At 48.1% G+C, this 17,855-nt stretch overlaps 1 protein-coding gene, 1 long non-coding RNA gene and 4 other non-coding genes across 7 annotated transcripts; 1 reads left to right on the top strand and 5 right to left on the bottom strand.

Moving 5' to 3' along the window:
* Positions 1-798: 798 nt before the first annotated feature.
* On the bottom strand, positions 799-872 carry LOC119818167. The gene has a single exon (XR_005286071.1). It is a non-coding gene; the product is annotated as a small nucleolar RNA SNORD99 (small nucleolar RNA).
* A 205-nt stretch (positions 873-1,077) lies between these two features.
* On the bottom strand, positions 1,078-3,147 carry LOC121677213. Of its 2 annotated transcripts, XR_006020835.1 has the most exons (4): positions 2,890-3,147; positions 1,690-1,753; positions 1,391-1,451; positions 1,078-1,137 (listed from the first exon to the last, which is right to left on the bottom strand). It is a non-coding gene; the product is annotated as an uncharacterized LOC121677213 (long non-coding RNA). The 2 variants fall into 2 exon arrangements; XR_006020834.1 differs by having other exon boundaries at positions 1,078-1,451.
* On the bottom strand, positions 1,236-1,364 carry LOC119818143. The gene has a single exon (XR_005286052.1). It is a non-coding gene; the product is annotated as a small nucleolar RNA SNORA61 (small nucleolar RNA).
* LOC119818136 lies at positions 1,521-1,650 on the bottom strand. The gene has a single exon (XR_005286045.1). It is a non-coding gene; the product is annotated as a small nucleolar RNA SNORA44 (small nucleolar RNA).
* On the bottom strand, positions 2,219-2,354 carry LOC119818122. The gene has a single exon (XR_005286031.1). It is a non-coding gene; the product is annotated as a small nucleolar RNA SNORA16B/SNORA16A family (small nucleolar RNA).
* A 4,740-nt stretch (positions 3,148-7,887) lies between the features above and the next one.
* Positions 7,888-9,100, top strand: Rab42 (RAB42, member RAS oncogene family). Its single transcript, XM_038335547.1, has 2 exons — positions 7,888-8,114; positions 8,665-9,100. The coding sequence occupies exons 1-2, from the start codon at positions 7,888-7,890 to the stop codon at positions 9,083-9,085; spliced, it is 648 nt and encodes a 215-aa protein (XP_038191475.1). The 3' UTR covers positions 9,086-9,100.
* The last annotated feature ends 8,755 nt before the right edge of the window (positions 9,101-17,855 follow it).

Genomic DNA, 17,855 nt, shown 5'->3' on the forward strand with positions numbered 1-17,855 from the left:
AGATCCATCTGCCCCACAATGCCCTAGCTACATATAGTACTCTGTGTGCCAATTGTTAAGCAAATGGCATGAATTGAGAATGGCTGCCACAGGTTGTTCAAATAATTGGTCAAAGACCTTTGCAAGGCTAGGTATGGATGTTTTGAAGTTTCCAAAGTGTCCTTTTATAACTTACTAAGGAAGGAAGGTATTGGCACAGGGCTATCCCTGCCTGCTGCCATGAATCTACTCTGCCTACTGTATGGCATGGCACTTTGGCATTAAGTTGATAAACCCAAGGTAGTATCTTTTATTGGGACCTTTACAGTCCCCATGACTAGCAACCACGGCCATTACTCAGTAAGACAGGAAGGGCTTTTTCCTTTCGTTATTTCCCCTGGCTCCTAATGAGCTTGACTGTCCCTTAAATAAGCACAACTGGCAGGGACACATTTTGAGGGTGGGAAAACTTTATGGTAAACCAACCTCTGCAGTCTCAAACCAGTCCATAGGATATGAACTCCCAACTAATGAGGGTTTGAAGATGTCAGTTGCTGTCCTGGGTTAGTTCCGTGGGCACCATCATTCACTTTCAGAAACTGAATCATTTTAAATTACAAAGATACTTTCAAACGTCTTTATTGAGCTAAATACATGTTAAATCCCAAAGCATTTCACTTTTATCAAGACAACAGGGTTTCTCTTTGTAGCCTTTAGTGTCTCAGTGTGGGCTTCGTCTTGTTTTTCTGAAAAGGAAGTGTAAGTCTGCATTAGTTCTGACCTCAAGGCTCACTCCCCAGACCTCAGCCTTTTTCTAAGAACCGGTCTCAGTCCCATATCCGCATTTCTCATCCATCGATGTCCACTCAGATTAGGTTTCATCCTAGACCAGTATTTGAACTCCCTGCGTACTCCCTCACAATCCATCTCCCTGTCTGCAGGGGTAGTGGATGCTTAGCAGAATGCACTCATGGCTCTTGGTGGGCAAAAGCCAGCAAAGTCACAAGACAAGAACCTTTGTCCCTAAACGTGAGCAGCTAATGCAGCACACAGGCCAGATATCAATTACTACAAGTGCATTAACAGACCTTAACTTACCCAACAAACTGTAGATGAGATCACAAATGATGGTCCCTTCACTGGGTTACATGGCTCTATCTAAATAAATAAATCAATCATTAGACACACAAACACAATGCTACAACTGCCCAGATGCATATATAATTCTCAGGCTATCCCACTTTACAAGAGCCAAGGCATGTATGAATCTGACCTAATGCTCTATAGCAGACTATATTGCCATGAGGCCAGCTTCGGTCTGCTCTCCCTCCTTTACGACCACCAAGACCAGTGTCAAGATCCGATGGGAAAGGGAACCGGAGGGTAAGGCTGTGTCCGACAGCACCTTTACCTTAGTGACTGAGCAGAGGCAGACAGGCTGGCTTCCCCGACTTAAGAGCCTTGAGAAGAACCTGTAGAAGGGAAAGCTTTGTTGTATCTACAGACACAACACTGTCCCAGGTGGCAATCCCAGGAACAACATGTATAGGAAAGTCGAGTGGCAGCTGCAGGCACTGTACTGGCCTGGGCTGTCAAAGTCTCTCCAGTTACTCTGGCATGCAGTTGGAGACCCCATGGCTACCACCAGCCACAGCCCTTGGAAACATGCTGTACCTCTCACCAGATCTCAGCTAATACCACCATACTTACCAGGCCCTAGTGCTGCACAGTATCACCGTCACATCTGTCTTCATGGAGTCTCCATCCGGAACAGCTAAGATGAATGGCAACACAATTATCCACTTATCCTATAATGTCCTGCACCTGGTCACCAACTGGCCTTTTACAGGGCGTGACCCATTACGTGACCATGTACCAGCAAATGGTTAACAGGTGAACACACTTGTAACATGTTCTTAGGTTCAACAATCTACTTCCACAAGTCCCATTCTACCAACTCCACACATTGAAAACAACATTCTTGTTGGCTTGTAGCATACTTATGCTGATGCTCATTAAGATTTCTAGACACGGGGCTGGAGAGATGGCTCAGCGGTTAAGAGCACTGACTGCTCTTCCAGAGGACCTGGGTTCAATTCCCAGCACCCACATGACGGCTCACAACTGTCTGAAAATGCAGTTCCTCAAGATCTGACACCTTCACATCAATGCACATAAAATCAAGTTAAATAAATCGTTAAAAAAGATTTCTAGATACTTCTGAGAAATCACAAGGTGGAGCTGTCTTTTCCCAAAATGTTGCAGATCAGTTACTGTAAACAGAACCGCGACCGTCAAGGAAAACTTTTTCTCTGGGCCTCCTTTTTGACCACAGCAGCTACGTAGAAGCGGCTGCAGCTTCGATAAGGGCCACGGGCACTGATGGGGGTTACAATACCTCACACCTACAAACCACCTGGTTCAGCTTTGACTACTAGACATTAAAAAAAAAAAGGAAATCTGTAAGCTCGAAAGGCCAAAAGTTTAACACATGAGGTCACATTGGGGTAGGTTCCTGATTATAACGCAGCCTATAACTCTTAACTCCCTGTCTCCAGCCTCCCCCCCACAAAAGATATTTTTTTTGCAGGGTAAGTTTAAAATGGCCGCTTATGCAATCAGAAAGCGACGAAGTGGAGGTTTTAAAGTAACTCCTCCCGAAAAAAAAATTGTAAAGGCTTTGAGGGCTATGGTTGAGATATGGTTCACCAGGCACGGGCCGGAATCCAAAGTTTCGGGCGCGACACCCGTAACCACTAGGGTAACTCCAGAAAACAGGAGACAGGTTAAGTCGCCAAAGGTCACAGTCTCTTCAGTTGGTGTCAATTCAAATAACGTCATCGCACCCAAGCACTTATCCCCCCAGCCCGCAATCGCTGTTACCACCACGCCGATGGCTCAGTCACTCACCCGTCAAAGGGCGCGGTGTGCAGGCCGCGGACTACCCCTACGCGAGCCGCCATCGTGGCCGCCTTGTTGGCCTCCACCGCCGAGACGGAGAAGGCCGGTTTCTCCGCGGCAGGTTCTGCATCCCGCAGTCTTGGGCGCAGAAACCGGAGAATGCGTCCCGAGGGCGGCAAGTTGTGGAGGTGAGGAGGACGAAGTACATGAGAACACCACAAAGAGAACACGCGGAGGAAGAAAGGACGAAACGCGGCCCTCAGCCATCTTATATACACTCGCGCCCACGGTCGCGCTTGCGCGCTCTGCCTGCCGCGTTGGCATTCTGGGAAATGTAGTCCACGCACACTCTCGGTCCTGTCCTGAGCCCGCCTAGACTGGCCACAGCCAATGCAGATTAAGTCTCTGGGCAATTTTGAATTAACACGGATTTTAGAAAAGGTTCTCCGCACCAGGCAGTGGTGGCACACGCGTTTAATCCCTGCACTTGGGAGGCAGAGGCAGGCGGATCTCTGTTAGTTAGAGACAAACCTGGCTCACAGAATGAGTTCCAGGACAACCAGGGCGACACAGAGAAACCTGTTTCGAAAAACCAAACGAAACAAACAAACAAAAAAAAAGGTTCTTAACTCTGAGAGTCTTGGGATGGCCCAGTGGTCAAAAGGTTTCTTGAGGCAGGCTATCGAGTATCCAGATAGATTCATTATTTGTTCAAAGCAAATATATAAATACCGTTTTCTGAACACCTGGTGTTTATGCTGATTGATTATTCCACCTCATTTTCATACAAAACTGTGTACTGGCTTCTTGATTTGCCCTTTGTACAGGAAATTGAAGAATGGATCACAGCTAGCAAAGTAGAATAAACTCTGAGAATGGCTCAAGCACTCCACGTCACAACCAAGTGTTGTCTTTTGCTCATGGGATGAATGAATGAATGAGTGAATGAATGAGCCCCAACCTAAGAACATAAATGCACTGGGGGTGTAGCTTCAGGTGGTGAAGGGCATGAAATCCTGGGTTTAATCCCTCATGCCTCATACCCTAGTCTGTAATCCCAGAACTGGGGAGGTAGAAGGAGTATTAAATGGGTAATATAAGGTTTGGTTGGTTGATTTTTTGTTTGTTTGTTTGTTTTGTTTTGAGTTAGTGTTTTCTATTATGGAGCTCTGCCTGTCTGAAATTTACTACCTAGACCAGACTGTCCTTGAACTCACAAAGATCCACCAGCGTCTCCCTCTCAGTGCTGGAATTGGTTAAGATAAGTTCTGAGGTCAGGACTACCTGAAGCCCTGTCTCAAAGGAAAAACACACACAGAGAGAAGCAGGTGGATCTCTGAGTTCGAGGCCAGCTTGGTCTACAAAGGAAGTTCCAGGACAGGCTCCAAAGCTAAGCAGACAAACCTTGTTTCAAAAAAGAAGGGGGGGAAAAAAAAAAAAAAGAGGGGGGGGGGAGGGGAGAAAGATGGGGGAGGGAGGAAGAGGAGAAGAAGAAAAGTAAAAAATTGTTGCCAACCCTTAAGTAACTATTCTGTGGTGCAGTTACTTTGTAAATTTGTGTCCTTCCATTAATTTATTTATTCCTGAGGGGAAAGTAGTTTATTTAGTTTACATTTCCAGGCTCCCATCACCACAGCTCGGGAGTCACAGCCACAGGGGCTTGACGGCTGCTCACATCTCGTCCCCAGTAGATTGGTGACTTTTTCTTGGTTGGATTTTTGCTTCTGCTTTTACACAGCATCTCACTAGTTTGTACAGGCAGGCCTCAGTCTCCCAAGTAGCTAGGATTACAAGCCTATCACCAGGCCCACTTTTTCCCCCTCCCTAATATTAGGGAGCATAGCATTGACCTTACTATATACTGCCCCTAAGCTTTATACTTCAGCTCCTATATTCACCTGAAGAAACAGGTTTTAGGCTGTGGAGATGCCTCGTGAAAGTGTGAGGACCATAGTGTGGATCCTAGCACCCACATAGCAAGCTAAGAGTGGTAGCTTGTGAGGGTGTTTGTTTGTTTTAAAATTTATTTATTGCAAAGATAGTATTCTGTCTGCATTTTGCCTGTACACCAGAAGGGGCATCAGATCTCCTCATTGTAGATGGTTATGAGCCACCATGTGTTCACTGGGAATTGAACTCAAGACCTTTAGAAGAACAGTCACCTCTGAGTCAAATCCAGCCCCTGTTTGTTTTTGGAGATAGGGTCTCACTGTGTAATCCTGGCTGACCTGGGATTTGACATGTAGGCCAGGATGGGCTTGAACTCACAGAGATTCATCTGCCTCTGCCTTCTGAGTGTTGAGATTAAAAACCTGCATTAAGCCTGGCGGAGGCAGAGGCAGGCGGATCTCTGTGAGTTCAAGGCCAGCCTGGTCTACAACTACAAGAGCTAGTTCCAGGACAGGCTCCAAAGCCACAGAGAAACCCTGTCTCAGAAAAAAAAAAAAAAAGGCAGGTGACGCACACCTTTAATCCCAGCACTCGGGAGGCAGAGGTAGGCGCAGGTGGATCTCTGTGAGTTTGAGGCCAACCTTTTCTAACCAGGACAGGCTCCAAAGCTACAGAGAAACCCTATCTTTTTTGTTTGTTTGTTTTTTTAGATTATTTGTTGTATACAACGTTCTGTCTGCATGTATCCCTGCCCACCAGAGAGGGCACCAGATCTTATTACAGATGCTTGTGAGACACCATGTGGTTGCTGGGAATTGAACTTAGGACTTCTGGAAGAGCAGCCAGTGCTCTTAACCTCTGAGCCATCTCTCGAGCCCCAAGAAACCCTGTCTTGAAAAACAAAAACAAAAAAAATAAAATAAAAGCCTGCACTGTAACACACTACCTTGTTTTCTTAAGACAGGGTCTCTCAATGGCTCAGAAGGTGCCAGGTACAGTAGGAGAGTGCCCCAGATATCTTCCTGTCTCCTCCTCCTCCCAGGACTGGGATTACAAATCCTGGGGATGGAGTTTAGGTCCTTAGGTTTAGATGGCAAGCACTTTACCAGCTGAGCTATTACTCCAGCCCATGTATGTGTTTTTCTGCCTTCCTCCTTAGAATGTGAGCTCCCCAAGAGCAAGAACGTTGCCTCGGCCTTCTCTGTGCTGTATGTGTGCTGGAATATAAAAGATAGGATGGGGGCTGGAGAGATGGCTCAAAGGGGTCCTGAGTTCAATTCCCAGCACCCACATGGTGGCTCGTAACCATCTATAATGAAAATATACATGTCAAAAGGTAGGAGCTCAGCAGTGCACTTCTGAGACCTGTGTTCAATGGCCAGAAACCACATAAAGGTAGAGAGAAATGACCGCAAAATTGTCCACTAGCCTGCACGTGTGTGCGTGGGTGTGTGGGTGGGTGCACATGGCCAGGGCACATATGGAGGTCAGGACATTAAAATATACTAGAAGTCAGCATCATCACCCAGTGATGATTATTGCATAACCGGTCAGTGACCTTTGAACCACACCCGAATCTCCCCAAGAGAAATGTGCAGCGCCTTAGCAGCCGGGGTATACAGTTCTGTGTGAGCTGCCTCATGTGCCATAGCAGACAAGGAAGCAGGATACAGGGAAGGGAAATGGCTAGCCCCTTGGGTTACACAGCCTTATCTACGGCGTGGGTCAGCTGACATGTGGATTCTGGTGCCAGGTGCAATCAGAGGCAAACACATGACCGACCGCAGCCCTAGTCAGCCCTAGTGGGAGCCTCCGACAGAGGAAGTTCAAAGACTCTGCTGCTGACCCTGCACAGTCCGCGAGGGCCGACCAGGGGGCTGCACAGCCTGCCTTTGGGAGGGCTCATTTCCCGCTGTTTCATCCCTTGTGTTACTTCTCCAAGCTTCCGGTTCTTCAGCTATAGAAACGGACAGAATAACCGCCTACTCATTGGGCTGCGTGAGAGAGAAACCTAAGGATCCAAAGATGGTTTACAGCATGGGGGGCTTTCCCACCAGCCCTAATTTCCACATCAAACTGGCGAGACCCTCTCAGAGGGATTGAAAAGAAAACAGGGATTCCAACTGCCTGGGACCACCAGTCAGTTCCAGCCTTGATTCCTTAAGCTTCGGGAAACCAGATTTAGATGCAGACAGGCCATGCAGTCCTTATGTGAACTTTTAATCCAAGTGGGACCCAAGTCCTGGTTTTCTGACTTTCCTATGTTCCCTTTTTGGGGCATCAAGGAGATCATGAAGGTTGATTACCACAGAATCATTGTGACCCCGGGTGGCACTGTATGACCTGAGACAAGCCACACCTCTGAATCTTGGTCTCCTAATCCCTAAAACTGGCCACAAAGCCAAATCTAAGTGTTACTCCCAGAAAGCAGCTAGCCTCATACTCCCTCGGTTTTGTCTTCAGGACAGCGTGCTCTGTAGGGTTGCACTGTGTGTCTTGTCTCCTCTACGAGAGCACATGCAACTCTGTCCTGGGGCCCTGCTGTCCAGACACAGGAGCTGTTTGGTCATTCACCTGCACCTTTGAGCTGGTGAAGTCCCCAGGCAGGGCTAGCGACACTACAGGAAAGGGGAACGTGAACAAAGAAGATGTGTCTGGGAACCAGCCACTGCCTAGAGTAATGCGAAAACGATGTTCTCCTGCAGAGGTGCCCGGCCCGGCAGGCGGTGGTAGCCTTTAACCCCAGCGCTCAGTAGGCAGACGCAAACGAATCTCTGTGATTTAGTAGCCAGCCTGGTCTACAAAGCGAGTTTCAGGACAGCCATAACTACACACACAGCAACCCTATCTCGAAAACCAAAAAGAAGAAAAGAAAAAGGTATATGCTGCCATGCCCAGCTATTTTAATTTCTTTATCCAGAGGTAGTGCTGACCGACCAACTATATGAAGGATTGTTCTTCCCGGGCCAGACTCCCTAAGATGATAGTGATCCTTCCTCGAGGCTGTGCCAGGACCAGGAACCCGGAGGAGGAAGAGGAGGAGATGGAGGAGGAGGGCGGCACAGAAGAGGCGGGGCAGCACAAAACTGTCCTAGGTCTGCCTGGAGCCCAGATCCCATGGAGGCAGCGGGCTGCAGCTACCAGTTCCGGATCGCTCTGCTGGGGGACGCCGCGGTGGGCAAGACGTCACTGCTGCGGCGCTACGTGGCGGGCGCTCGGGGTGCCGTGGAGCCGGAGCCGGAGCCCACTGTGGGCGTGGAGTTCTACAGTCGCGCGCTGCAGCTGCCCGCCGGGCTGCGGGTCAAGCTGCAGCTCTGGGACACCGCGGGTCACGAGCGCTTCAGGTGCGGCGGGAAAGGGGGAATCAATTCCACTCACGTGGGGGGACCCACGCCTGCAGGTACCAACCGCAGGGACTCGAGCAGGGATCTGTGGACCCTCTCCCTACTCAGTCATTCATCCTACAAACCCCGCGGGGTGTGCCAAGCCCCCCAACTCCAGCACGTGCTGTCACTGAGCCACACCCACCCACCCCTTACCCCTGACTTTCCAAAGCCTTTACCCAACCCTAAAGGAAATGTCAGCTTAGGGAATTTGCACTGAAACATTGAACTTTCCGGGGAGATGAATGGCCTGGTTGCAAAGACAGCTCAAGGGGATGGGGAGGAAGGAAGACTGGTGTGGAGCCATGGGTGGGAGTTGCCAGCCAAGGAATCAGAAACAGAACAAGTATGAAGAGGGACTGTACCCTTTCTGCAATCTCTGCAGTTAGGAGGAGTGAAGGCAGGAGACCAGGGAGAGATGTTGAATGAAAAGTGTTGGAAGCCTGAGGATCTTGGGGGCCTCTGAGGACGTCTTAAAGGCATATTTACCCTAATTTACCCCCACCCCCAGGTCCATCACCCGATCCTTCTACCGGAACATGGTGGGCGTTCTTTTAGTTTTTGATGTGACCAACAGAGAGTCCTTTGAACACATCCAAGCCTGGCACCAGGAGGTCTTATCCTCTCAGGGCCCTGACAAGGTGATCTTCTTACTGATTGGCCACAAGTGTGACCTGAGCACCCGAAGTGTCTCCACCCAGGAGGCAGAGGAACTGGCTGCCTCGCTGGGCATGGCCTTCATGGAGACCTCGGCCAAAAGTAACTGCAATGTGGACCTGGCATTTGACACTGTCGCCCGCGCCATCGAACAGGCCCTGCAGCAGGGGGACATCAAGCTGGAAGATAACTGGGCAGGTGTCCGGCTCCTCCACAGAGCCCCAAACCGCAGATCCCCCAGCAGAAAGCAGGACTCAGGCCCATGCCAGTGTTGACTCTGGGAGAGAAAGGGTCACAGAGGTGCCAGCCTCAGTCTCCCCAGGGAGACTGAAGGGCAAAGGACAAGATGGCTTCCTCCTGACATGGTCCTGCCTTCTAATTCTTGGCCTTTTTTTTTTTTTTATTTGGTCAAGATTGAACACAGGGCTTTCCCAGCTACAGACTACAGATATCCTCAGCCCTTTTATCTCTTATGTTTTCAGAATGGATCTTGCTCAGTCCCCAGGCTAGCCTTGAACCTCAGTCTCCTGAGTGATTGAGATTACAGAAGTGTTCCACTAGGCCCGGCCCTCTCGTGGGTTTTTAGTTCACAGCACAACCCCTTTCTAGAGAGAAATCTAAGCTCGGGTACGCAAGTTAATGTCATTTAGCCCAAGTTTCCTTATCCATCAGTGTGACGTGGCAGTCCACAAATGCCCCTAATTCCCAAACTTGGAGGCAGGTTCAGAGAGTTCAAGGTCAGCCTGGGCTACAGGAGACTATTGCAAAAAACAAGAATAAAAACATTTAAAATGTTCTTTCCTTAATTCCACTGGATAGGGTGGTTGAGGCTGCATAAAGGACAGGCTTGCTCACTCAGAGCCTGCCTCGCTGGCAGCTGATAGCAAGCTTCTGGCTTCCTTTCTTGGATTCAACATTTTCATTCCTGGCAGCATCCCTGGCCTGGGAGACAGCTTCCCAGCAACTGTTCACTGCTTTGCTGGTGGGGCAATGTGGGGAATTCCAATGCAAGCTTGGCTTCGCGCTTCCCCAGCCCTTAGAGTAGCATGGGTCTGGCCTTAGCAAGCATTGCTTCTCACGGTTCCCACCCCAAGCTCAGTGACTACAGTTTTGGGGTTGACCATGAAGGAGCTGCAGGTTTGTGGGAGACAACATGGAGAGCCACCAGGGTGCTGGATAATGGACCTCCGCTTACTACACTGCCTGGAACCTGGCCATCCTTAGGGTCACCCCACACACAACATCTCATCTATGAGGATGGCACTAAAGAATTGCCTTCTTTAAAAAGTGAATTTATTGACGGAAGGTGGTGGCACACACCTTTAATCCCAGGACTCAGCGGAGCTCTGTGAGTTTGAGGCCAGCCTAATCTACAAGAGCTAATTCCAGGCCAAGCTAGGAAACTCTGTCTTTAAAAAAATTGCCTTCTTCCAGAGACAAGCAAATCTCTGATTTGCGACTTTGAGGTCAGCCTGATCTACAAGAGTGAGTTCCAGGACAGCTAGCTAGGGATACACAGAGAAACCCTGTCCCAAAAGCAAACAAACACAAACAAACAAAAAAAAAGATTGCCTTCTTCAAGGCATAGAAGTCCACGCCTTTAATCCCAGCACTGAGGAGGCAAAGGTAGGTGGATTTCTATGAGGTCGAGGCTAGTCTGATCTACGGAGCGAGTTCAAGGCCAGCCTGAGCTAAGCATCACAGTGAGACACTATTAAAACAAAACAAACAATAAAAACGCGGCAAGGCAGGGGCTGGGGAGATGGTTCAGGAGCTCAGAGCACTGGTTACCCTTGTAGAGTGATAATTCAATTCTCAGCATCCACATGGTGGGTCACAACCATGCACAACTCCAGTTCCAGGGGATCTGATGCCATTGTCTAGCCTCCAAGGACACCAGGCAGGTACGCGGCACACATACACATGTTGGCAACACATTCACACGGGACTAGAGAGAATGGCCAGGGTGAGAGCACTGGCTGCACTTCCAGTAGAGTAGGTCCAATTCCTAGCTCCCACATGGCAGATCACAACTGTCTAAATCCAGTCCAAGGGCATTCAATGCCCTCTCTGGCTTCTGAAGGCACACTGTGGTACACAGACATACATGCAGCCAAAACACACATACATTTTTTTTTAGACAGGGTTTTACTTTGTAGCCCTGGGTGTCCTGGAATTAACTCTGTAGACCAGGCCAGCCTCAAAACTCACAGAGTTTGTCTGCTTCTGCCTCCTGAGTGCTGGAATTAAAGGTGTGCACTACTTCCCAGTTATCCATTCACATACAAATAAATTAATTTTTTATACTTTGTTTATTTATGTAGCTTTCACAGTCCTTGAGCTAGCTCTGTAAATCAGGTTGGCCTCCAATTCAGAGATCGGCCTACCTGTCTCCCAAGTGCTGGAATTAAAGGTGTGTGCCACCACTGCTCAGCAAAAAATTAATTTTTTAAGAAAAGGAGTGAGCTACAATACCTCATAATATTAAAAAACACATGAAATCAAATAAACCTAAGTTTAAAAAAAAACCTTGCTTTATAAAAATAGGCACAGCGGCACATAACTTCCTACATGAATATCAAAGCACACAGGCACAGGCTGGAGGATCAGAAATTCAAGGTTATCTTCAGTTACAGATTGAGTTTAAAAGTCTGGGCATGGTAGCATACTCCTTTAATCCCAGCACTCAGGAGGCAGAAGCAGGCAGACCTCTGTGAGTTCAAGGTCAGTCTGGTTTACAGGAGCTAGTTCCAGGACAGGCTCCAAAGCTATAGAGAAATTCTGTCTCAAAACAAAAAAACAAACAAAAAACAAACCAGAAAGACTGGACATGAGGACGCACACATTTAAGCTCAGCACTTAGGAGACAGAGGCAGGCGGATCTCGGAGATCAAGGCCAGTCTGATCTACAGCTTGAGTTCTAGGACAGCTAGGGCTCCAAAGAGAGAGAGAGAGAGAGAGAGAGAGAGAGAGAGAGAGAGAGAGAGAGAGAGAGAGGGAGGGAGGGAGGGAGGGAGGGAGGGAGGGAGAGAGAGAGAGGGAGAGAGAGAGAGAGGGAGAGACCCTGTCTTCAAAACAAAAACACCACTTGACACAAAATAAAACATAAAAATGATCTGAAATTTATTGAGATTTCTTTACTTGGCTGCACCCTATCCAGTGCCCTCATGTTCGTCACTGTTAAATGGATTTACTTATTTCCTTCGTTGAGTGATTATAAACATTATAAAGTCCTGTACAATGTTTTTTTAAATTTTATTAATTTTATGTGCATTGGTGTGTGTTTTGTTTGCATTTATTTCTGAGTGAGGGTGTCTTTTTCCTTCACTTCCCGGGTCCTTGTGCATCTGCTCTACCCCAGATCTAGAGGGGTGGTCTTATTCTCCTTCACTTCCTTCCACCTTCTTCTCATTTCTCACCTTTCTTGTCCTTATCTCTCTCCTGCTCCTTCTGGGACAGGATTTTATGTATTAGAGGCTGGTTTTGAACTTAAAAGTCCTAGCCAGAGGTGGTGGCGCACACCTTTAATCCCAAGCAGCAGAGGCAGGCGGATCTCTGAGTTCAAGGTCAGCCTGCTCTACAGAGCAAGTTCCAGAACAGGCTCCAAAGCTACACAGAGAAACTAAAGTGTCCTTGAACTCTCCAAGCTCCCAGCAGCTGGGATCACAGGCATGCACCACCCTACCTAGTCTATGTAGCACAGGAGGGATCAAAACCAAACCTGTGGCATGCTAGGCAAGCACTCTACCAACTGAGATGCATTCCCAGCTGTTTATTTTTTTGAGACAAGAGCTAAGTAGTCCTCCTGCCTCTGTCTCCTGAGTGCTGAAGTTACAGACACATGCCACCATACTTAGCTATGGAGGCCTTGTCTTTCTTAACTCCATTAAGACCTTATATCTACATGGGAAGTAGAAAGTAGAAAAAGACAAGATCTCCTGAATAAATTGGGAGCACGGGGACCTTGGGGGAAGGTTGAAGGGGGGAGGGAAGAGGCAGGGAGGAGGGAGCAGAGAAAAATGTAGAGTTCAATAAATATCAATAAAAAAGAGATGGGGGAGAATGTGGGTGGATGCAGAGAAGGTGTGGAGCAGGATGCTGATTTGGATTGGACTCTGAGTTACCCAGAGACAATAAACTCTAACGTCTCTGGAAAAAAAAAAAAAAAGACCTTATTTCCGTTTCCCTTCCTTTTCCTGGCCCACCCCATACAGGCACAGGAAGCCTCTTCATAATGGCTTCCTAGTCCTAGCGGTTCCTCTGTCTTCAGCTCTTACCCTGTTGTAATAGCCAGCCATGTGTACACACACACACACACACACACACACACACCGCTTTTTAGTGAATTCTTCCTCAGAAGAGTCCTTCAAGGTTGCATCTTCAGTCCAGACCACTACTGGCAACATCCCAATCAGCATTTTCCTGCTTCCAACTCCAGTCTTCAGGCCAGCACACCAGGCAGTGCCTTCGCATCAGCACAGGCGCTCCAGCCCGTACCTGACACTTCCCTGGCCTCCGGCCGTCTGGGCAGCAGGTCTAGAGTCCCACTTAGCATGTGAATCTTTTTGTGTTGTTCTTCTGGATTTGAGACAGGGTCTCTATACAGGACTGGATATCCTGGAATTCACTGTGTAGACCAGGAACTCTCTCAACTCAGAGATCCACTGGGCCCTGCCTTCTGAGTGCTGGGATTTAAGGCACATGCCCTGCACCTAGCCAACATGCCAATCATCTTTTTTTTTTTTTTTTACTTTTTTTGAGACAGGGTTTCTATATCTTTGGAGTCTGTCCTAGAACTTGCTCTGGCCTCAAATTCAGAGACCCATCTGCTTCTGCCTCCCGAGTGCTGCAATTAAAGGTGTGTACTGTGTACCACCACAGCCTGGCTCATGCCAATCTTTTTTTTTTTTTTTTTTTTTTGGCTTTCCGAGACAGGGTTTCTCTGTAGCTTTGGAGCCTGTCCGGTCCTGGAACTAGCTCTTGTAGACCAGGCTGGCCTCGAACTCACAAAGATCCACCTGTCTCTGCCTCCCGAGTGCTGGGATTAAAGGTGTGCACCACCACTGCCTGGCTCTCATGCCAATCTTTTAAAAAAATATTATTTCCTTCAAGGACAGGGTTTCTCTGTGTAGCCATGGCTGACCTGGAACTCGCTTTGCAGACCAGGCTGGCCTCAAGCTCACAGAGAACCACTTTTCTCTACCTTATCTTCCCCAGTGCTGGGATTAAAGGCATCCAACAACATACCTGGCTTTTTATTTACTTAGTTTGAGTACCCTTGAGCTTGCTGTGTGTCAGCCCTGGCTGTCCGGGAACTCACTTTGTTTACCAGGCTGGCCTCCAACTCTCACAAAAATCTGCCTGCCTCTTCCTCCCATGATTGCCCAGCCCAGCATCCAGGCTGGCCTTGAACTCACAGAGGTCCCATATGCCTCTGTCTCCTGAGCACTAGGATTAAGCACATACCCACCATGTCCCTCTATTTATGTGTATGTGTGAATGCCTGCTTGTCTATGTGTGTACCATGAGCATGCAGTCAGTACCAAGGGCTCAGGAGAGGGCATCAGACTGGAGTTGCAAGCAACCATGTGGGAGCTGGGAGTCAAGCTAGGGCCCTCTGGCCACCTTTCCAGTCCCCGTATACCAATCTTGAATAGCAGAATCTCTCTGGGTTTATTTTTGGGGGGGGGGGGTAAGGGTAGGGGTCCAAGTTTTATTCAGCAACTCCAACAACAGGCAGGTATAGTGATGTATATCTGTAATCTCAGCTGCTCAGGAGGCTGAGGCAGGAATATTGTTTGTTCGAGGCCAGTCCCAAGACCAATGTGTGGGATGGATCTTAGTGGTACAACACCCACCTAGCATGAGCAAAGAGTTTGATTCCTAGTACTGCAAATAAACAAATAAATAGATAGGGGCTGGAGAGTTGGCTCAGTGGTTAAGAGCACTAACTGCCCTTCCATAGGATCCGGGTTCAAGTCCCAGCACCCACATGGCAGCTCACAACTGTTTGTAAGTCTGGTTTCACTCTCACACAGACATACATACAGGCAAAACACCAATGCACATGAAACAAAATTAAATAAAAGCATTAAAAAAATGCTGTTTGAAGGCAGAGGCAGGAGGATCTCTGAATTTGAGGCTAACCTGGTCTACAAGAGCTAGTTCCAGGACAGGCTCCAAAGCTACAGAGAAACCCTGTTTCCAAAAACAAACAAACAAACAAACCCCAAAAACAAACAAACAGGGCTGGCGAGATGGCTCAGAGGTTAAGAGCACTGCCTGCTCTTCCAAAGGTCCTGAGTTCAATTCCCACAAACCACATGGAGGCTCACAACCATCTGTAATGGGGTCTGGTGCCCTCTTCTGGCCTGCAGGCATATATGCAGACAGAATATTGTATACTTAATAAATAAAAAAAATAAAAAAAAAACAAACAAAAAATGCTGTTTGAGCTTTTGGCAGGCCCAAACAGCACAAAATAATAATAATAATAATAACAATAATAATAACAATAATAATAATAATAATAAAACAACTAAAATAAAGCAACAGAAATCTAACAAGAAATCTTAAAACAAAATATCCTAGGTCAAATTCCTCGACTTGGTTCATCTCCAAATAATTTGCCATTACCAGCTATGAACAAGTAACCAGTCCCACAGTGGAGTCTTCAATAATATACCCTGCATGCCCATGGTACAAAGGCCCATACATTACAGTTTTAAAACTATTTACTTATATTCTGGTCTGCCTGCTTCTCTCCCTCCACCTTTATGTGAGTTCTATGGCTGAAGTTAGGTTGGCAGGCTTGCATGGCAAACAATGAGCCATCCGGCCAGGCCTCAATACCTTTTGGGAAACACCTCGCTCCTGTGGATGGCTACCACTGCTCTACTGAGCCACCCAGCTTCCAGTTCATGTCAACTCCACCTTCTACGTAGCCGCGGGTGCCTTTCCCACTTCCCTTCAGTTATGTGACTGTAAGTTTTCCTGATGTCAGTTCACTCTAGGCAGGACACCAAGGACAGAAACAATTCCACCCAAGTCTCTCTTGGTGAACGAATGAGTTTATTGGACTTACATACAGGAGCATGGGTGGCCCCCAAACAGCTGTATCACTGAAAAGTCCCACCCCAACATGATGACAGCCTCCCCAAAGCAACAGGGATGGGGTTCCCTCTGAAGTTGGCTGTCCACACTTTGTATTCTCCAGCATCCCCCGAGACCACACGTGGCTGGGGCAGGGTTACATGCAGCTTGCCGGGCACCAGGTTGGAATCCCAGATGAAGGCCATTAGCCCTCCTCACCCCTTCCTTCCAAGGGAACATTAACAGACACGATCTTAGGAGAGGCTCTGCAGATGGCCTCCGAGGCTCTAAGGGAGGTGGTAATAGATTTGTGAGGCTAGCAGTGCACACCTCCCACCCCAACACTTGGGAGAGGGAGGCAGTTGGATCCTTAGTCCTGTTAACAAGTTTAGTCATCAGCCTGGGCTACAGAAGATCCTGTCTCAGAGGACGAGACAAGGCTGGGAGCACGCTAGTTATCGCCAGCCTGCTGCTCCTCGCGGTGTATTCAATAAACCTGGTTTTTCCTTCAGGATAATGACAACTAAACATTCAAGACGGCAGCCAGGGCTGGGGAGATAGCTAGGTGCTTGTCTCGAAGGCATGAGGACCTGAGTTTGATGCCCAGAATCTATATAAGATGCTGTACGTGGTGGTACATACTTGCAATTCCAGTGCTCAGGAGAGGGAGACGGCAGAATTCCTGGGGCTCATGGGTGAGACAGTCTAGCCTAACTGGTAAGTTCAAGTCCAAGGAGAGACCCAGTCTCAAAGTGGGGAGATGACATTCCTGAGGATGACACCTGAGATTTTCCTTTGGCCTCCGCACACACAGGTGTGTGTATGTTCACGTGTGAGCACACACACATACACACAAATATGCAAACGTACACAAATGTATCTACCATGTTCTACTTAGAAGACTATGTTCCATAATGCCCCTCCAATACCTCTTCCACACTGCAACAGCATCAGAGGCAGAATGGGCTCTATCATCTTGTCTAATGCAATCCTTCACAAGTCTCAACAGGTAAAAAAGACACTGATCAAGTGAGTGTTGTAGGAAGCCAAGAACAGCCTGCTGCCAACACAGCTCACTGGAGCAAGAAGGCTCCAAATGCCCGAGATGCCAGGATAAAGCCACACTGAGTCTGATGACTGTCCACCCCATGCTCCCTTTCTTCTCTTTATATTCTCTTCCAATCCTGCACCTTGTGAGTCCCATCTTGACCCTTTTTTTTCCTTCAATGTTTTTAATTTCTGGGATTGAAACCAGGACCTTACTATATTAGGCATGGGCTCATACTACATCCCCAGCTCTGGGTACACGGCCTTCGAGAGATCCCTGAGCCTTCGCACATTCTATTCAAGTACAAAATGCTTCAATGGCTCCTGTTACTTCTGGACAAAAATCACTCATTGCTGGAACCTGAGACTACACCTTCCCATTCCCTCTTCTTCCAGATGTGACTCTAGTCTCTGTCATATTTGTCTTTCTCTGATGGCAGCACACTTAGGTTGTTTTAATTCACTATTGTGGCTCTTGCCTAGTAGCGGCGCGGACACAGTGTACAGGGACCTGAACAGCCACTCGATGTGCTAACAGGACAGTAACACTGAGACAGAGGAAGCCACCTACCTGTCACACAGCTGATCAAGAACTGACATCTGTGAGTACCTCACTTCTGTCCATTGTACTTCCCCAATTGCCTTGTCCCTTTCTGTCCTCGACACAGGTCTCAAGAGTCCTTCAAGCTTCCTTCTTGGCTGCTGGAGTCGGGGCCTTGTCCCTGTCAGGGCGCAGTGTGAGCCTTCTGCTGTCTGTCATCACTGATGGAGCATCCTTTGAGAGCATCTCCCAGCGGCAGCAGGCTCTGGGAAGGTCAAATCCTCCAACATCGTCCTCCTGGTGCTAGGCCACAGCCAAGCTCAGTGTCCGTGTGACCAGTGAAGAAGCTGGCTGTCCTTTTGCAG

Source organism: Arvicola amphibius, chromosome 6 (genome assembly GCF_903992535.2).
Source record: "Arvicola amphibius chromosome 6, mArvAmp1.2, whole genome shotgun sequence".
NCBI classification, from domain to species: Eukaryota; Metazoa; Chordata; class Mammalia; order Rodentia; family Cricetidae; genus Arvicola; species Arvicola amphibius.